Source organism: Acanthochromis polyacanthus, chromosome 15, assembly GCF_021347895.1.
Source record: "Acanthochromis polyacanthus isolate Apoly-LR-REF ecotype Palm Island chromosome 15, KAUST_Apoly_ChrSc, whole genome shotgun sequence".
NCBI lineage: Eukaryota > Metazoa > Chordata > Actinopteri > Pomacentridae > Acanthochromis > Acanthochromis polyacanthus.
The window spans coordinates 10172671-10194179 of NC_067127.1; the positions used below are offsets into that span (position 1 = coordinate 10172671).

The following is a 21509-nucleotide window of genomic DNA, read 5'->3' on the forward strand; positions in this document are numbered from 1 at the left end:
CCTCAGAGCAAAACAACACGTCCTAGCTTGCACGTTTCAGTCGTTAATCGAGGAAAATCGTCTCAAAGTTAGCTGTGCAATTATGACAGATCTGAGAAATTAAATAAATACAAACAAATAAAATCCTTTTATTTTCTCCAACAAAGTGCACGCCTCAAATCTACAAAGCAGCACATTACAATGTAATGGAATAAATACAATAAAATCCGCTGAATTAAAAAAAAAAAAAAAAACAAGCAAGGAGATACACAAGTACCTGCACAATCACACTGGTGGCAGGAATAAATTAGGCTCTTTAGAAAGGCTCTCAAGAAAAACTGCCCTTTCATGGTAATCAATTGGCTTTTCGTGCATCTTCAGTCCTTTGGATCCAAACACCTCGTCTGTTGCTTTCTAAAGTAAACCAATTTAACCCCTGCTTTGCTTTTGTAATTGAGGACTACCAAACTAACATGAAAGAAATACGAGGTGCATACTCCCATGTTCATACACGTCACCCTGGAAAACTTGTGCAATTGCAGCAGGATCTCCAAATCACCAACCTACTGCTGAGAGAAAATAAAGTGAACACGTTTTCAGTTTTAACTGAACTTACTACTCAAGTCTATGTGGTGCAACTTAGTGTTTTTTTTTCCATAGGCAAAAAAATATAACATAAAAGGCAAGGGAACACATCCCTCAGTATTCCACAAAATAATTTAGTGCTCTTTAAATAAAATTGAAAACACTATTTTCATATGGTGGCTCTTAAAAAAAAAGAATAAAAAAAAAAACCTCACAGACTGAAAGAATAATGCTCTAAGAGACATCAATTATATTAGGAAAGAACTCAAATCCCATGAAAAAAGACAGTATTGACAATAAAATTCTGTACAGAACGCAAAATCAATATACAATACAGTACCTGCAGATGTTATGCATACAGTACAATTCTCTTTTTACATAGTTTTAGTATGGGCTCCAGCCTGATCTATATACTGACTTAACACAGGTGGAAAAGCGGCTATTTTAGCTTACAGTAATTTTAATGGTTATTCAGCAAGGAGAGTAGATCTTGTAGTAGGCGTTTTAGAAAAGAGACTGAAAACATTATTGCAGGATGGTCATCTTCAGTTGCATACTGCATGTTATATGAATGTGTCCTCTGACATGGAGCAGCGGGCCGATGAGAGAGACAGAGGGCCGGACGGAAGAAAGAAAAGAGGGGGTCAGCTGTTTTTGCTATCTCTCCGTCACAGAGGTGAAACCTTTGCGATATCTCTCTGATCCACTACCCTGTACAGTACATTCGTGGCCAGTATTGCACGTTACCAGCCGAGTCCACCCTGATTCTGCATGGTGAGGACCTTCAGTGCTGAATTGTTGTCCTGCAAGTCAACACTAATCCAGTGATGAGATGAGACTGTAACCAGAGCTCACCGAAAGACCGACTGGGGCTCCATCTGCCGTCACAGTTTGAGCTCGTTGGCAATTTTGCAGGCGATATTCTTAAAGGCGATGGACGTGCCCGATATCCTCTTGAAGCGCACGCCGTTGAGCGAGAGGCGGGGCAGCTTGCACACCTCCATCTCCCATTGCACCAGATTGTCCTGGCGAGCGTCACCGTGGACGCAGAAAAGCAGGAAGCGTTCGCGCTGCTCGTAGTCGCAGCTGTTGGCGTCCAGAACTTTCCTGATCTCCCTCATCATCTCGGCGGGCTCCATGGAGGAGGTGGTCTTCATGCTCCAGGTGAAACGCAGCGAGCGAGGCTTGGAGTCCCGAGCGCCGTCCTCCTTAGTGTCACCGGACGCACTCCTAAAACAACAGAAGAATAAGATGGAAAGAGAGAGAAAGACAGAGAAATGTTGAAGGAGGCAAAGATGGGTTACAGGTTCTTTGAGAAATCCACGTCTCAGTTAAATTCTCACCTTGGTGTTTCTGTCCTGGCACTGGCCTCTCCCTCACTAGGCACCCTGAAATAAACCAGGAATAGACTTGTTATTCCTATGAGCCGATTTCAACACGGTTCCCCCACCCACTACCAACACACCACCCCCATCACCACTGGACACAGAGGGGGGTGTCAGGCATCATGCCAGGAAAGAATCCACACTCCTGGGAATCAGGGTTCAGCACACAATGAGGTGACCTTTGGAGGTACACACTGTTACAGCTCACACTAACCAAATGCATCATCTGATCGACCGCACGCCACCTTTCCTTAATCTCCACTGATTGGTAAAGAGTGGAAAAGTGTCTCTAAGGCTTGGATTTGGCCTCTGTAATTTGCCTGGTCTTTTCTCTTAAGCTCAGCACGAAGACGGGGGAGAGTAAGGAGAGGAAAGCTAGCAACATGAGAAGCAGATATCTGGTGGCTTAGTACAGACAAAAAAAAAGCTGGTGAGCCGTGAGGTTTGTTGAAGAGGCAGTGGACACAAGGGGAAAGGAGATATAGGGCATAACAAGGGTGTCAGTAGGCGAGGATGTGGTGTAGTGGGCAAGTACGGAAGGGGTTAAGGAGACACGGGCCAAGGTCATAGTTGGCACAGAGGTTTAAATTTAGTTTTTTTGGACAGGGGGGACAAGTGCAGCAAGCGTTATGTTCTTCCTACCTCCGGGTCGACCTGAAAGACAGAGCTCTATGCGGGGAGAGAAGGAGAGAAAGCTGTGAGCCTCTATCAGATGGGCCAGCGTGAAGGTGACACAAGGAGCTGACTGCTGTGTGGATGAGGAGGGTCAGTGCTTTGCCTGTCATACTGACAGCAAAGGTTGCAGTGTGGATGTAAAATAAAGCACTAGGGATTTGGTAAAGGTCAGAGAGTGTGTGTGAGACTTCCTTTATCTTCACTGCTATCAAGTTTACATAAAGAAACCTGAGCATAAATTGTTACTAGGACACCTCAGTTTGGGGAAATGTTTGTAGTTTATATACTTTACTGGAGACACACAAATACACGTACAAGTTTTTGTGTCTCCTATACAAGCTCATATATAATCTGAACTCGTTTCGTTAGATTACTGTGTGTGTGTGTGTGTGTACATATATATATATATATATATATATATATATATATATATATGTATATATATATATATATATATATATATATATATATATATATGTGGAATTAACAGCTGCTTAATCCCAATGAGAATGAAATAGAACTACACTTCGTACCTGCTAGCGTACCATAAACAACATCAGAAACCTTTCATGAATACAATATTCTGGTTTATAACTACATGCCCACAAAATTGTCAGTGTTTTGTGCAACATTAGCATGTCAACATGCTAAGCTAAAAGTCCATGAAAAATATTACACTTAGCATGCTAGCATGCTGGTATTAGCATTTAACCTCACAGCAGGACTTTAAGGCAGCACAAAGAAGCACAGTATGGCTTTTTACTTCTGTAGCTATTGAAAGCACTCAGGCTTAAATAGTGTGCATCAATAGTTTAGAACTTCAACTTTATTTATTTCATACTGAAAAAAAAGAGTGATCATGTTGGTTGTTTAAAGTTAGGAAAATACTAAATCAGGTGCTCCTAGTGCATGAATAGTCAGTCAAGATGAAAAAAATAATGAGTGTCCCAGTGTCTAGGTGCAAAATTCCCATATCAGTTGACTTGTAACTACAAGTTTTCTTTGCAGGCTATGCCCTGAAAAAGACTCAAGCTAAAATGTGTCAGTTTATCCATGCATAAATCAAGATTGGTGTATTTAAAATTAGAGTGCTGAACATCTGGTTTTTACAGCCGACCAAAACCAAGAACTTACATTAACCCTCTGAAAAACAAAACCTAAAGATGGCTTTTAAAGAAATTATGTTTAAAAAAGTCAGTAGTTACACAATGTTTTGAAAGCCAGATACTAATAAAACAAACAGTATCAACTACTATCCAAGAACAACTCATCTGTGATGTGCAATTTTTTTCAGGAAAGCTAACCAAATCAAATCTAAAAATTGTGAAAAAAGGAAGTGCACGAAACAGATTCTGTGAAAGCAAAAATATTCTACACTTGTCAGCCCAACTGGGAAGCCATGAGTGAAGTGACAAAAATTCTGACTTTTTCCTGAACTGGACTGAACTGCAGGCTGTGCTAACAGAGCTGACAGGAGACAAGTATGGAAACAAATTCAAAAACTTAGCAGTAAAATGTCTATATTATGTAGTCATCATTTTCCCCCAGTATTTGTACTTGAAAAAATGTTGCACATACTGATTCCATTTTTGATTTCAATTTTTGTAGTTAAATAATTAAAGATTTTCAGCTTTCATTTTTGTCTTTCTTATGATTTAAGGCATTGCAACTGTCATTCTGCACAAAGTACATTTTGAGTTCCCTCTACTTCTAGCCATGGTTGTCCTTTGGAGGTACACGACTTTATATTGCTGAAAAAAAAATGAGTTCACATTGAGTGAAAATGTGGCAGGAAGATACTGCTTGGTGTTTAAAGGGTTAATAAGAAGTGGGGCAATCATTACTTTTCATCTTTGTGTGTATTTCATAATGTCTGAGGAAGACTTTTAAATACAGCCTAGCATATTATTTGTGCAGCAGTTTGTCGTCACTGACCTGCGGACAAATTTCGAGGTGATCTTGCTGATGATCCCCGTGGAGGTGCCCCTGCGTTGCTGTGCAAGAGCCCCCGTATCATGGGACAATGTGGGTGAAGCTGGGGGACCGTTATAGGTGGCGCTGCGCCGGTCTCTGAGCTGCGCTCCGTGAAAGGTGCTGCGACTGGTGGTGCCACGAGGGAACCGGTTCTTCTCTGGCGTGCTAATACTGTGTGCAGACGGAGAGGTGGAGGGACCACGTGGAGAGGAGCTGCAACATGAACAAACATTGCAGGAGACGATCACCACACGCTTCAAAGGATCCAGTAAATCAGCATGCTTGTTAAGTAGACACTTGTGATCATCTGTTGGCTACTATAATTGCAGATGTTGGCATCCAGCTGTTCACCTCGCTTTAAGCTCTGTATTGTCATCAATGGGGGGCAGTGTGCTCTTTGAAGGATGCCCTGATGATGACATGGACTTGGTGTGCCGAGGTCGTGTAGAGCTCATTGCAGTCGATGGCGTGCTTCCTGACACCTCAGTTAAACTAAGGACCAATGGCAGAGAGTATTAACACGAGGATGAAAACAACAAAACCTGATCATGTGTACAAGTGCATAACAATCAAAGATACGGAGCGATATATAATTGTGGGACTTTTTGTGTCATACTTGACATTTTTGTTGTTTTCAGGCCTAAAATCAACATGGCCGCCTATATCCAAACACCACATGGCATTTTTAGAGAAAGATTCTTCTGAAGATTATATATACAATTGAGTAAAATTAAAATTAAAAGTCATTTATAAAGATATTCTAATAAAACTGTTGACAATACGCACTTGACTCACACACTACTTTATATTAAATAACTCAGAAAGCCTTGGAGACTTTCCAGTCTTTTCTTCAGGAGGAAATGACATCATGTGGAACAGGTGATGTGATCTGGAATTAACACATTTCCTTGAGAGGTGTTTTTGTAATGGGTAAGATAGTTGAAAGTGATTTCTCAGACACAGATACAATTTGCTATTTTCCATATAAAATTTGATATATTGCCTGTCATGATTGTCTCAACTTAATGAAAGAACAGAATCCAAACAATTTTTGAATGAGCTCATTTTATTATCGTTTAGCTAATTAGAAGGTGGTTGTTACTAAATTCGGAAAGTTAGTTGACATTTTAGTGTTAACCAGTCATTTTTTGTTAATAAGTGATTTTTTCCATAATAAACAATTATGGAATTTGTAAAGACACGACCATAATGAACATAAAATGTTTTTTTTTCACTTTTAGTAAGTAAAAGTATGCAAGATATATCCCATGGACTTCAAAAGTCCCTCAATTATGTATTGACCCCATACATCTGGAATCCACTGATAAACACAGATCATACCGGAGACATAGTGCCTTTTAAAAAGTATTCAACTTCTCCGAGTTTTCCCCTTTAATTGCTTTTCAACACTGAATCAGGAGGAAGACTATGAAGTCAACTAGAAGAAGGTTCTTTGGTGTGAAAAATGTAGTTTTGCTGTAATTGCAACCAAAAGTGCATCAAGTAAACTCTGACTTGAAGGGGGTGAATACTCCTGCACTCATGATTGACATTACTATGTAGAAATCTTTGACTTTGACATGAAAGAGGCTTGTTTTTGTAAAGTCTTGTCAAAAAAGCCAAATTATATTACCAATACTGACAGTTTGAAAGCAATAAAAGGGGGAAACTTTCAAAGCGGGTGAATATGTTTTCTTAGGCACAATAAATGTGAATGTTAGTATTTACCTGCTATCTTTGCCGTTGGGAATAGCTGAATAGCGGTCAGTGGAGGATCGCTCACACACATAAGTATTCCTGCGAGTCATTGAACCGTTGGTCTGTTTGTAAAGAGAGAAACCAAAAAATATTGTGCAGTTTAGAATGGAAATGGACAGATGATGTGGCACAAAAATCTTCTTATAAATAAGGAATATTTATTGATGTGTATGTAGCTGTTAGGTTCTAAAGTTTGTGTGTAGGTAAGGTAGGTTGTGTTTTCTCTTTTCCCTATCTTTTTAAGATTATGCCCAGTGGGAGTGGTCACGTGCACATGTGGCTCCATGACAATCAGCTGGGAAGGTTTATACCTCAGCCACCCTGATCAGTGTTGCCTTTTGGGCCAGACCAGCTGCTGGAGGGCTGTGTTGGTGACTGGTAATGTACCTAAACTCGGCTGTTGTGCTTCAAGAATTGTGATACAGTCGGATCTCTTCATAATTAAGAAACTCGCTTCGTGTTGGATTTTGGGTTTCTTTTCTTTGTAAATAAAACAATTTTTCCACCACATGATCAGTTTTTCTGCCTCTTTACCCAGTTTTCTTCATATTTGTAACTCTTCCTCATCCCCTGGCCTCCGGGGATGTGACATATTTAAAGAAAACCGGTGTGTGTGTCCATGCATATGTGTCCGCTTTCTCACCCCCACAGCACTTGTAGCTTTCTTCCTCTCCTGCACCCCCAGTGGTGACGCCGGAACGTCTCCTTTCGAAGTGCTGAGTTCTAGCCGGCGTGCTCCGTCCCACTCCTCCCTGTGGTCGCTTTCCACGCTCAGCGCCTGTCCACGCTTCGTGTACGAAACCGCCGGCGGCACAGACGGACCCACTGGAAGAGACACACATACGCAAACACTTTAGATACGTTCCACCAAGCATGTCCTTCATTTATAGAACTCCAACATCTCAGAGGTTAGACCAAAAAGACCAGACAGGGACAGTGTCTTTGTCACAACAGCATCAAGCAAAGCCACTCAAAGCCAAGATTTACACATCAGTCAAATACGTCAGAGGTCATCCACAGCAACAACGGTTTGATTTAGAAGTTGTACAGCTATAGAAGCCAAGGTGAGCACGGATGATGCAAAAGCTGTTCCCCTCCTCATGCTTTGAGGTGCTGTTCCTGAGGGAGCTGCAGGAAAGCAGGCAGCCAGAAGATGGCGCCAGATACAACGGCGCCACATGACATAGGAGGAAGCTGCTACAGAACGGTGCAGTGTTCAGGTTGAGTCACTGATTTGGGGCATTTACATAGACCGTTTAGGAAAATTACACCACATTAAGCACACTAGTCAGTATAGGTTTGGCGCATGCCTTTCTTCCACCATGACAGGTAAAGCTGTGAGAAAACATGAAGCTTAAATCAGCCCTATTGAGTTAGTTTAGAAAACAGGCGGAGCTGGAAGCGTCATGCTCAGAGTCACATCAGCAGGTCGTCTACTGGCATCTGATCATTCGGCCAATCATCAGCGACTGAGAGTAACTTCCCCCTACACAACACGCAGTCAGCAGCACTCTCAGAGCTGGGAAAGACGAGGTTACTTTACTTGGCTTCTCTACGACACCACCACCACCACCACCATCATCATCATCCCCACCATGATCACTGTAGCGGCGCTGCTTCTGATTGGCCGAGATGCTGCGCGTGACCTTGGGATGGGCGGGAGAAATGCTGGAGCTGTTGTTGATGTCACTGGTCGGTCGCTGTCGCTGACCCAGGATGCTGTTAGTCAGGGGCTCACTTCCCTCGAACTGTATTATAAAAGAAACACAAAGCGCGATGCAGTCACCACCTAATGCATTAAACGATGACGCCAAGGTGACTCAAGTCAAACCAACTCACCTCCGGAGCTTTTCTTCCCAACAGCAGGTAGGTGGCCATGACATCATCGTACTTCTGGCTTTGTAGAGACTCTGTGATCTCATCTTTAGGGAAGCCCATCGTCACCATGAGCTCTGAAGGAGGAAGGAAGTCAACATGAGAGGCAAGAATCCCAGAGCTCGTGTACCGGACGTGACAAAGAGCGACATCTGCACACACACACACACACACACACACACGCACCTATTCTGGATGAATCACTGAAGTCCGCTTCGGGCTCGATGTACGGTTTTAGCTCCTCCTCCTCATGACCCACATTCATCCAATGGTCTTTCATGATTTGCTAACAAAGAAACAAACCATTAGAACTCATGTATGTCCAGTGCAATTAGTCCAACTTCAACTATTAATCTTTAATGTCTGTTGATACCACCGCACAATAGAAATGACACAATAGAAAGATGAGACCTGGATGACAACAGTGTGATCTATAATGGAGAAATCGTTACTATTGAACTTCAATCTGGTTCTGAGAGCAGGGCTGCTATTGACTCCAGTTACTGAGGGTGAATTGAACTGACAACTACGTATCGTTTGCAAACTTCAACCCCAATAATGCAAGCAGAGAGAATACAAAATATGAAGATTTTCTTTAATGAATACATTTGCCACAGTTTTTCAAGAAATCCCATTTAGTGTGTCTTTGTCTGAACGCTTTCATAAAACAATTATGTAAAACCACTCTTTGATCTCGTATAACGATTCCCAGTCTTCATCAGACAGGGCTTAAATTGAAGGGTTCTGTTGGTTCATAATTAACAACAGCAGCAGTTACGTGCTTTCAGAATGACACAACAACCTTGCTCCAGATCATTAGGACTGCCTGCAAGCTGGCTGCTGTGCAAAGCATCACTGAATGGAGGGCAAATAATGGTGAAGATGCACCAGTGCCAACGCCGGGCAAATACCTCCAAACTGCCTCGTTTGACAGGGTTGAGCACGAGGAGTTTCTTCAGCAGGTTTTCACAGTCTGTGGACATGTAGAAAGGAATACGGTACTTCCCCCGGAGGACCCTCTCCCTCAGCTCCTGCACACAGAAACAGGAAGAAATCAAATTAAAACAAAGGAGCAGTATTTGCTTATTTAGGGCATTTGGAGGCAGTGAACCACAGTGAAAACACAGAATGATTACAGTATAAAGTTGCTTTTTTCCTCATTTGGCCCGGATGAAGCAACACTAGAATTCATTTGGAGTCATGTTTGTGCACAAAACTCAAATATTCATCTTCATTTGGCTCTGTTGTTGCTCCACACAGCTAAGGGTGGGTTCATCAACAGAAACAACCCCTTTCACATTACGTGTAGCCACAACAATAATCACTAATATAAGAATATTGATTAGTGCACCTAAAAAGACTAGAAAGATGCCTCAGCCCAGCCAAGAACATGCATTAAAAATTAACCTGCTACATTCACTCAGGCTTACTAAATATTCCAAAAGTGCTGCATTATTAAAACAGGATGAATTAATCTGTACAAGGTCTCATTCCAAACAATATGCACAGGAAATTCCACCCTTAATTTGGTTATACAAGTAACTCAATTTGGGGTTGATGCATGTAAACATCCTAACTCGGTTAGAAAGGGCTGGGTTCACACCCAACTTTTTATAAAACCCGATTAAGATACCATATGGTTAGCATTTTATTTGATTTTCATTGACATTGCCCTGTGCTGTCCATACAGACGCAAACAAAATTATTTATAAGTTTTGAATAGTTTAAATGTTTCAGAGAAGCATTTTATAGCCCAACCTTTAAGAACGGGGATAGTTAGATATTTCAATTTAAATGTGCTGAAGCTTAAAACCTAAACAACAACAAAAAAAAGTGTGATTGTGTAAAGTAATTTTAGTGTAAAAAAAATGATAAAATCACATTGTATCACTTCTGAACAGTGTGGAATGTATTAGCACTGTTACAGCTGGGGTTATCAGTTTGTTACTCGTCACTTGAAAGTCTCAATGTTTTTCAAATGAGCCAGGTGCTATGAAGTATCCTTAAAATGTGTCAAAAATGTGTATACCATTTTTGAACAAGAGCACAAGCACCTGCCCTTAACTCCAGCAGAGGGATCTCAAAGGAAAAGCAGCGCATTTCATATCTTCTATTCTCTCACTGCATTTCTAAACAGTCCAAGTTGAACAAAGGTGAATATTTCAAAGTCAGATGTGTCATTTGACACTCATTAGATAAGTATTTAATTTCATTTGTACTGAGCCCTTCATTTACATGTATATGCCGACTGGAAAACACTTTAGTTCAAACTACTTTAGTCCTGTAAAGTGCAGCTTATCACTACTTGGTTTAAAATTATTTGCATTCTTCTGTCGTATTAACACAGACTTTGATGACTGATAGAACAGGCCCCCACCTTTAAGTTCTGTCCGTCAAAAGGCAGCGATCCGCTGACCAGTGTGTAGAGGATAACCCCAAGACTCCAGACGTCCACTTCTGGACCATCGTACTTCTTTCCTTGGAAGAGTTCAGGAGCAGCGTATGGCGGGGAGCCACAGAAAGTGTCCAGTTTACTGCCCACAGTGAACTCGTTGCTGAAGCCAAAGTCAGCTATCTTAATGTTCATATCTGCATCTAACAATAAGTTCTCCGCCTGCAGCCGGGGAAACAGGGGCAAAGCATTAGGATCATCAAGTTATCATCACTGAAAGAAGATGACAATATACTGGTCTCACTGTGTTATGGATCTTTAAATTGCATTCTTCGCTATATCGCAGAATTTCATAGTATAGATATTTTTAGATATTTATTTTTGTGGCGAGCTGCGCTGAAGAACAACACTGGAGAACAGATATCTGCCTTTTATGCACTATGCAGCTGCCAGATGCTTCTATTTGGACACAGACATCGGCAGTATTGAAAATGTGGCAGGAAGTCATTAAATACACATGCGGTCCTGAAAACATAACACTTAACCAAACTACCTAAGCTGACTAAAGCACAAAAACAAAATAAATCACAACCCTGAAAACACTGTAACACTAGCATCTACCATGATAATGACATTTAAACCGACAACACCCCAAACTCCCATGGTTATGCTTATGTACGTTATGTAGGGATACCGAATCACCTGACCTAAATAAGTAGCGGGAAGCGGGACTTGATGGGACTCGTAAACACCACCACAACTTATTTAATCAATTGTTCCTTGTATCATTTCCGATAAATTGGAAGCGGTGGATTTGTAGTAGGATCACAATCATGTGCCGGCAACTGTCACAGCCTTCACTTGTTGTCATAGTTACAGTGACACCGTGCCGATATATCTCGCAATGGGGAATCTTTAACAAATCCATGGATCCAGATTATAACCCGCATCATTGCCAAAATCTAATCACCTGGTCCTTGTGTCTTTTCTGACTTTCCCTGAAAATTTCATCCAAATCCGTTAGTCCATTTTTGAGTAATATCGCACACGGACAAAGAGATTCACAAACAAACATACGCAGATTGTCACATAACTTCACCACTATCCTTGCCTGAATAATAATAAAAATAAATATGGTCACTATGTCATGGATTTTCGTCTATCATGGGGGGAAGGAGGGGTGGGTCTGGAACATAATCATCACAGTATATATGTAAAACTATTTTCTCAATATAATCCACCTAGATATGATAGTAGTAAACAGAAAAGAGATCAGAAAGACGTTAAATCCTCACCTTGAGGTCCCTGTGTACTATCCTCCTCTGGTGACAATACTGCACTGCAGACACAATCTGAAACACAAGATACACATCATAAAGCACTATATGCACCTTAAACAATAAAGAAGAAAAGAATGTATGCAGTGCTTTCACATCTGCAAGTGTCTACAGTAAGATGCAGTCATATTATAATGTATAAAATTCACAAACCATACGAAGGAATCAGTTAAATCGTGTAACTGTTGCCTTGATTAACTGTTTAGTTCATAGAAAAAACTGTTTTGTCCAAGCAGCTGTCAAAAACCAAAAGATAATGAATTCATTCTCAAATATGAAGAAGAAAAGCAGCAACACGTCTCACCTGACAAACTGAATAATCAACTGATTACTGATGCTGAACACTATTTATGGTTTATGTCAAACTGTGGGGAAATAAACACTGACAAGACTTCTTATTAGTTTGGGCATGTTAAGTTGATTTATTTTCTTTCCTAAATATTGTTTAACACTGACAAAACTTTGTCTACGGTCGGACATTTTATCTGTTTCCACAAGAGCGGCAAAACAGAAAACAGTCTAAGTGTCACTGCACTATTGTATCCTTCATCAAGCTCTATTCTTCTCAAGTGAATTTCGTGATTTTTCAAGCCCAACTGTCTCGCATGCCAAAGCCGCTGCCGCCGTGTGACACACAGTGAGCAGACAGCTGACAGGAAAATTTCACTGACATATGCCGGAATAGCAACGACGTCAATCAAACAGAAAACACGCTGTTCTCTGACAGAAGCCACCCACCTGCGAGCAACTCAGACACACATTTACCTTTCTGGATTCTGAGTTCTACTGTGACACATAAAGACACACAGACTGCCCACACCGTGTCCCACTCTGAGTCATCCGACATCATCACTGTGATGTTTTAAACATGAAGAAATCTTGTTGATTAAGAAAAGTTTCCATATGTTAGCGCAGAATTAAAAAAAAAATCACTTTAAGGCTATCAGGAAGCACTAAAACAGCTACCATATTGACTAACTGCTATGGATGCCTTGTTGCTCCGGTAGCACCACTAGGTGTCAGAGCAGCATCTGCAAGGAAGTTATTCTGAACCCGCTGTTCTCTCTGACCAAGCTATCTGCTGCTCCATCTCTCCTCTGCAGTCGGTGACGAAGCTTGATCTTGGTGCATGCAGTCTTCCTCTGAAAACAGTACGGGAATGACGACAGAGGTGCGAGCGCTACGATAGTGATGACTCACCTGTCTGAATTTGGCCCGAGCCTCCTTCTCCTTCATTCTGCCATGAGCCACTAGATAGTCAAATACCTCTCCTGAAGAAAGTAGAAATATATCCTCATCAATCAGCACATTCTGAAGGTTTTCCTACTCTTGTATTCATGTTTGTTTTGAGGTAATCCACCACACGTTTTACATTTATTATAATGTGTTTGAGATGGTGAACAGGTTTGAGTTACAAATTTGTAAAGGCCAAGATAAAGCATTAGAGGCAGCTTCTACTTCACCCTCCTGTTGTCCTCATTTACAGGCATCAAAAAATATTGTTTCCTTGTCTGAAAAAAAATCCAAACATTCTGCAAAAAAATTCCCCAAATTTCTGGAACCTTCAGGAAGAAAATTCTAGTAATTCCTTAAAAGTTTCCCTTAAAAGCTTTATTTACAAAAATCCCCCAAATTTGGAAAGAAGATTCTTGTAAATATTTTCAAAATTAGTAAAAATCTTCCAATTTTTTTTTGAAAGTATCTAAAGTGATTACATATATATCAGTAAAACTTGTAATATTTTCTTTAAGAACATTCACTAAAAAATAAAAATCAACTAAAATCAAGTGAAATTCACCAGATTGTGGTTGATTTTTTGTGAATGTTCTTAAAAAAACATTTTAAAGATTTCTTTTTTTTTTCCCACCAAAAAATGTCCAAAAATTTCCCAAAAATGTTGAGATGTGGACTAAAGAAGTTTCACTGTGATTTTTTTCCCCCCACATTTTCAAACTTTAAAATGGGCCAATTTTGACCCACAGGACAACATGAGGGTTAAAGGATCTTATGTTATACAGTGCTGGCAGTGCTTTTATAGAGGTGTACATGCTTCTCAACAGAATTATGTTCACAAAAATGTCACAAATGTAGTAAACTAATGCTTAACTTACCACCACTGGCATACTCCATCACCAAATAAAGTGTCTTCTCGGTTTCAATCACCTCAAACAATTTCACTGCAGGAGAAGTTGGAGAAAAAGAAAAAGGAAGGGGGGGTGGTGTTGTAAATAATTCCCTTAAGAGACAGTGCAGAACATAAATGTATGTAGTCACTGTTTATGCTGGTTGCATGAGTTGAGCACGCGAGCTCCGTCTCCAGTGCCGTGACAACGTTCTGTTTAATGCCTTAATTGATTCATTAGGACGCCGGTCGCCTGTGCACAAGTCAGAAACGATGCGAGTTTTCTTCGCTCTATTTGCGCTATTATTTCTGGTTAATATTGTTTTGGTTCACAGTAACCACCAAATCCTGCCTGCAGTTTTAAAAAGCATGAGAACTTTTAAATAAATAAATTATTTACAGGAGGATATACTCATTTTACTCATATGTCTTCCATATGACGAACAAGATATGTTAACAATGCAGAAACATTTTTTAACTTCTTGGCAAGTCTCTTATTTTTTAAAATAAAAATCAATGAACAGAAATGTACGGAACCATGTAAAAAACATAGATAAATTAATTCACTTCCTGCAAAACAACAAGGAAACAAAAAGCATACACTGGAGAAATCTAACTAAAGGATGATCACAGATATTCGAAAGAATCCTATTCTTTGACAAATCCTACAGGAAGTTACGTTGGTTAAGCTAATAACTAACAACCCAAGTTGATGAGGCTGCAGTAGGCTCGTGTTTAAACTTACCTATATTTGGATGGTTCAGTATCTTCATTATTCTGACTTCCCTGAAAAGCTGCAAAGACACAGAGGAGCATTTAGTGCACCGAAGAACATGTCGCATCACATTACAAGCAAGAGTGTCAACCCTGTCTCTGCTGGGAAAGCACTGTTAGAAAATGACATTACACACTGATCAAGTGAAAGGAACTCCGCCACAACAAACTACAAAGTGTGTATACATGTGATAGTGTATTCAACCCTGCAGGAACATGAGAGGACCTGAGGGTCATGGGGCCACTGTACTGCATAAAGCAATATGACTGATGCAGCGACAACGCAGCACTGAACCCTGCCCTACATAGATGAGGAGCAGAATTACAACTCGACTGACACGCTGCAGTCCAGCAAACCGGCCAATCGAACAAACAGCCAGAGTCAGCAGCATCACACACACACACACACACAGACGGCCATGCAGAGCAACAGCACACACGTTTATGACTAGTTAGTTATCTGCTGCCTAAAATAACCATCTTATCACGGACATGTAAAAAAAAGACGAGCAAAATCATAATGATGTTGTTCTAGAAAACAAAATACAGCACAATTTGAGCTCTTATAAATGGTTTTACTTGGAAAGAGTCGCTCTGCTGCAGATGGGAAAAGTTTCTATCCAGTCTCAAGAGAGAAGCAGAAAATCACATCCCATAATCCCTGTTGTCTGTGCACCATGTCCAACAACTGAGTACAGATCCAGATAGGAAGGCATTCAGAGATATAATCATTTAAAACCATGTCTCCTCAGTCTTGCGGTGATTGTTTATGTCAGACGAGCTCCTGCAGCCACTTAGAGGTGCTGTTGAATCATTTACATTCTGCCGCTTTCCCGTCGAGCTGAGCCCAGGCTGTGTTTGAGTGTTAAGTTTCAGCTCTGGCTTGACTGGGATTTTGCATCTACTGCTGCTACCTGAGACAGAACACAGATTTTGCTATTTGCCGACGTTGATTGAGGTTTTGAGGGATGCTTTGATGTGCAGTCTTTTAAAAAAAATGGGAGGAAAATGACAATAACCCTACATATCATTACCAAGTGTGTCAAATTTTAAAAAAAGGAGAATGCTGGGGTGTATGAAATATGTCTGTGCAACTTCTCTAAATGACAGTTAGGCCTTGCATAAGTGCTGGGATAGTCTATGTTTCTAGGTCATCAAACACAGCCATTAAACCAGTGTGAGCAGGCCTGACTCTGTGGGACCTCTCAGCTTCGTGAACATGCAGGTACTCTGTCTCACTCTAATTCTTTCTTCTGTTCTCTGTCTCTACTTGTCCTCCTGTCTCTCTTTTTTCTTTTTCTCCGACACTTCTCGTCCCATTAGAACTAAACATGCACAGCCTACAAGAAGGTGCTGTTAAAGGATTAAAAAACAAGCCCTCCTTTATCCATATTGTCAGTACATTCCATTAAAACCCAAGTTAGAAAAATATTACATCTCGCCAGCTTTATTATTTAAATAAGACAGTGTTGTAAGCGCAGATAACCTGATGTTAAAGGGAAGGGAAATCTGTGCCAAATAATATTCAGCAGTTCAATAATTCACAACAGTTGATTTTTTAAAGTTAATCTATTTCAGTGCTCCAACTGTAACTGTATCTGTAATACTGTACGCTCTACGTCTGCCAATATTCTACAACATAATACCAGGCATCTTGATATTTTAAATTTCCACTCAGGATTCATAAACTATTTTAAGTTTGACATTTTAAAGGAATGTGTGCGCATGCAGATTTTATAGTCTGAATTTGTGATGGGACTGTTTCTCCCCACAAAAATCTCCCAACGCCCGAGCGACTCTGAATAGGAAGCTTCTCCTGTGTGGCAAACCCTGCTCCATATTCATCAGCTGCTGCGTTGGACTGAAAGGTTCCCCCATGGTAACAAAGTCAATTAGAGTGGAAACACACTGACACAATAACCAGAAGATGTCCTGCAGGACACAAGCGTAAACACATAAGTCACAGCCTCGCATCTATCCACGCACGTGCTTCAACATGAGACACGTCACTCAAGACAGAAATTCTGTATTATTGTGGGTGAATGATGGACTAAAGAGTGGATGTTTTATCTCCATCTCTTATCTCTTCCTCTCTCTCTGCCTGGTTTTCTCCCTCTCTCTCTCTTTCTCTCTCTCTCTCGTTTGCGTCATTGCCCTAAAGCCCCTCACATGGGAAGCACGCGTGCAGCCACTTGGAAACAAAAATTAGAACAAATCTAAGAAGGGCGGTGGAAAAGGACAACAACAAACACAGGGGCTGTCAATACAAGCTCAATCGGGATGGAGCCACCATGGAGGCTTACAGGAGATAATGAGCTGGAGATCTTTGATCCAGACCACTATTAATATCAATAATATCTACAGGCACAAAGGGGGGCCGCAGCGTGGCATAAAGCAGATTTTAAGGTGAGTCAGTGAGAATTTGAGACACTTACCCTTTGCGGCAAAAAACATCTTTTAAACTAAAATGACTCAAAATAGTCAATTCAGCTCATGTGTGTAGATAGTGGTTGAAGAAAATGATTAGAATAGCGGCAAGAATGAAATGTGCATCATACACATGAAAACACACCGTTTCCAATGTGCCTGAATCTCTGTAGTCTGTGCCAGTGACCTACTTCCAGCCACCCAGGGGCACCCAGACTCCCAAACTAGCCTTAATTACTGCAGAGTCCCCATGCAGAAGGAGCAGATATCAGACTGGGAACACTTACAGGAACTGGCTGGACTATTTCAGTCACAGCAGCACAGCTGCTCATTCAACATGGAGATTATTGATAGGATGAGTAGCCTGGAAGCTGGCTAGCCCTCATCCCTCCAATGGCTGTGTGCGTGCGTGCTTTCATGTGCACAAATAGTATTTCAAAACCATGTACAGTATCAGTAAATAACCACTGCTTGCTGTTTGTCAAAGAAAGACAGTGAGAGACAAACACACATAGGGAGACAGAGGGATCGAAAGTGTCGCTGACATTCAGATAAACTGTCCTGTCCCGTCCTTGACTCCTCAGGGGCTGAAAATATCCCCAACAAGAAAAGAGCACATCACTATTGCTATCTGCCTCAGCAAAGATGTGCCACTTGTTATTCATGATCCGCAGCACCAACAGAAGAGTTTGCAGCTCGCTTTCCAAGAAGGTAATTCTAACTCCTAATCAAAGCCTGACAGCACTGGAAATATCCACCAACATGTGAATCCCTGCATATCTTAGCAGCCTTAGCATTTGATTTGTATTATGATTCACCTCAGACAACACGGCTGTCTGTCCAATCACATTCCACTCATCTGAACCAGACCAAAGCTCCTCTGGCCCACAGGCTTGGCAGCATTTCATTGGCTAATGCAGAGTGGCAGGCGCAAGACAGACATAAACAACGGCCATTAAGAGAGCTTGACCCCATGCCGGGCTTTTCGCAACTGGCAGAAAATATGCAAACAGAGTCACAGTATGTTGTTCTAAACACATTGTGACTGCATTAAATACCAGAAAACATAAAACCATACTCAGATATAAGACAACAAGATTGAAGGTTAGCGCTGCAGCTCTGTCGAGAGAAGAGACAGTATTTTTGGAGAAGCTGACAGCGTGTCTGTCGCTTCATTTACTCTCTCTGCTGAGACACAAACTAAAAGGTTCCACCGTTTCCAAAAGTGAATGTGTGTCCTGCATTTTAACAGCACAAGCTTGAATTTGGTCTGGAACAGCAGATTTGGCATGTAAGGTTATAAAGGCACACAGGATTCACAGTTAGATATGGATGTCAGTTTTGGAGTCGTGGTTCAGTATATTTTCAGTACAGAAGAAAAATTATTGCATAATTCTTACTGTCACAAATAAGCCATTCAAAAGCTTCATACTAACTAACAAATCAAATAAGAAATGCCCACTAAGACAGAGCAGTATATTCATAATGAGTGTAAATTCACATTCAAAGCAGCTGAATGTGCAGCTTTGGGTTTAAAATCTGCACAAGGTAATGCTGAATTTCACTCTTTTAATCAACACTGAGAACACAGACATCTTGTTTGTATACACTTTATTGGAACTGTCATGGGACAAAAACAACCAGTGACTTAGTACTATATTTAGTGCAAACTCAACGTGGTGACTGGTCAACTGGAGAGTTCCAGATTCACAGGAAGACGATTAAAGCTAAAACTTAAAGTGCAGAGTGAGTGAAATAGAACCTGCATGACACAGGATTTTTGGGATTGATGCTAATGTTAATTTTCAGGGAGTAAAAATTTCAGTGTGTGTGTTATACTGAAATGGAAAGTAATGGACTATTAACTTTCCAGCAATGAATTTCACCAACTTGTGGTTCAACTCTGTGATGTGTGCTCTGCTACATGTGCTGCAGGCAGTGCAGAGATTAGTGGAAACTAGGGAGATGCTCTGCTGCATGAACAAGCATCTTTTTCTGCAATATGCTTTCATTTTGGTGCAGATCAGACATAAACATACATACCATGATTAAAAAAGATCATTATTGTTGTTGTCTGTGATAGGCCAACCAACATATCGGTCAGACTGCACTTAAAACATCCTACATGTTTAGCAAATGTTCCACATCTATATGTAGTTTTACACCCCTACTGGCGTATCGTATAACCTTTAATATTTAGTCGATGTTGTTGAAGCAATGAAAAGAAGCGACTCTTATTTACAGATTACAAAGAGAGCGGGAGCAGTGGGCGGTGGGATGAGAGCACTGTTTGCTCAGTAAAATAGGGGATTAACAGAGAGGCCTATTTTAGGGCTAAAACGCCTAAAAACCATGACAACATCAACATCCCTGACCGCAGATGACATGTGATGCATTTCCTGTGGTGGATCTAAGGAGGTGCTTTGGAAGCTCAGCTGACCTCATTTCCTGTTCGGCTGCAACCACCACAAAGTGACACCAGGGGCAACGGGCCGTAAAGGAACAGACCAGAGGTTCATGCTAACCCCATGACTCACATTCTGGCCCCTGCAAACCTCTATTTAAAATCAAATAATTGGAGGAGAACATTAGACTACACATGGCATAAGCGATCAGCTCCATCTCTGCTTATCTATGATGTGAAATAAAACAAATTCTCCTGCTAGAGAGGACGCTTGTTTGTGTAAATTAGTGGATTCAAGGTTGCGCACAGGTACAGGAGTGTGTGCATGTGTGGAAAACGTTGGCAAAACTCTCAGTAAAACTGAGGTACTGCCAATGAGAGGCTTCTGCCTGAACCAAAGGGTTTCCGTCTGTATGGCAGGTTTGTGTGAGTGCATGTATAGGATCTGCCAGAGTGCTGGCTGGGCCTACAGTGCCAGATGGTGAGCCCACAGCCCGGCTCCTCTGAGACCATAAAAAGAGAGATCAGTGGCATTTTGACAGGCGAGCATGAAACAGTTGCCGTTAACAGTGAGTAGAGGAGTGATGCGGCCAAATCTCCAAACCTCGCTCACCCACACTGACAAACAGAATCATAAATAAAAAGCAGCACTATGACACCAACATTAGGTGGTAAATTGCACGCATGGGTCCAAAATGTCTAAACCAACATCAGAGCAGAGCAAGAGAAGGAGACAGATCAGACAATCCTTCAGCTTCTCCTCTGCGTCTATCTAAAACACCACTTATTCAGTAATCCTGCCAGTATTTCATAGCTGCCCCTAGAAATAACTCGTTCAGCAAACATTAAAATGATACTGTGGGATGATCAATTTATTGTCCATAAAGTTGTGTTGTAGACCGAAAACTAACACTATGTCACTGATGTCAGAGGGGAAGTTTTATGTGTGGCTTCATGAATTTTACATTCATTCCTTGGTGCTCTGCTCTCCCAGTTTAAGGGGTCAGAGTAGGAGCAGAGCGAGCAGAGTAGCCCCAACAGCCCCAGGGAACAGAGGGAAAGTCAGCGTCGACTTTTAAATGTGAAGAATGCTTCCAACAGCCAGAGCAAAAATACTGAAATAACTAAAGCTGCAGACAGTACTGAGGTTTGATTGATTATCTGTCTGGCTCATTACTGGAGCCAATATTTTGCCTTTTTATTTTTGTAATTAGCAATATCAGGCTTATTCTAAGCAGATTCGATAAAATATAATAATTTCAAAACGTGTTGTTTCCTCTCTGATGCAGCTGTCTCTCTCTGACTGTAGTCGATCTTTGGCAATGTCCCACCCACAGCACTATCTGATTGGTTATATGGCCAATCAATACTGAAGGATTAGTGGTTCTCATTAAACACATTTAAAGCATATAACAAAAATATTTCTGGGACATTTTATGTTGTAGCTTTGTGCTGTTGTAGATTTTCATTTTTGCTGTAAACATGTTGCAGATTGTTAATCTTGAATACTAATAATCAGCATCAGCAACTGCACTGAAACAGCCACATCATTCGACCCCGAGACAGCATCAAGCTGGAGTTTCTCCATTCAAAACAACTAAAAATATTTGACAGTATTTTACATTTTCGTATTTATTGTTCAAGGGGAAAATGAACCACAGTTTCTTACTGCTTATATTGAAGTGGCAACCCATACTTGTTTTAATTCTTGTCATTATTTCTGAAAATCAAGGCCATTATTTGCAATCAATGGCACAACTAGCAGCACAACAAACCTCTAAAATCCAGGACAGCGAGCCGGTGATCGACTATGTCCTTGTTT

General features: G+C 41.0%; 1 protein-coding gene across 4 annotated transcripts in view; it reads right to left on the minus strand.

Moving 5' to 3' along the window:
• Positions 1-104: 104 nt before the first annotated feature.
• mark1 (MAP/microtubule affinity-regulating kinase 1) overlaps positions 105-21509 on the minus strand; it is a 33050-nt gene continuing 11645 nt past the window's right edge. The window contains exons 4-19 of one of the 4 annotated variants that reach the window (XM_022212173.2): positions 14828-14876; positions 14072-14137; positions 13161-13231; positions 11919-11975; positions 10609-10845; positions 9143-9262; positions 8418-8517; positions 8196-8308; positions 7900-8104; positions 7000-7181; positions 6327-6418; positions 4950-5090; positions 4560-4811; positions 2592-2618; positions 1908-1952; positions 105-1794 (exon numbers count right to left, since the gene is read on the minus strand). In XM_022212173.2, the coding sequence (XP_022067865.1) occupies positions 1449-1794; positions 1908-1952; positions 2592-2618; positions 4560-4811; positions 4950-5090; positions 6327-6418; positions 7000-7181; positions 7900-8104; positions 8196-8308; positions 8418-8517; positions 9143-9262; positions 10609-10845; positions 11919-11975; positions 13161-13231; positions 14072-14137; positions 14828-14876 (2103 nt within the window). In that variant the 3' untranslated portion in view covers positions 105-1448. The remainder of the gene's footprint in view (positions 1795-1907; positions 1953-2591; positions 2619-4559; positions 4812-4949; positions 5091-6326; positions 6419-6999; positions 7182-7899; positions 8105-8195; positions 8309-8417; positions 8518-9142; positions 9263-10608; positions 10846-11918; positions 11976-13160; positions 13232-14071; positions 14138-14827; positions 14877-21509) is intronic. The other 3 variants (XM_022212189.2, XM_022212181.2, XM_022212196.2) reach the window with 3 other exon arrangements.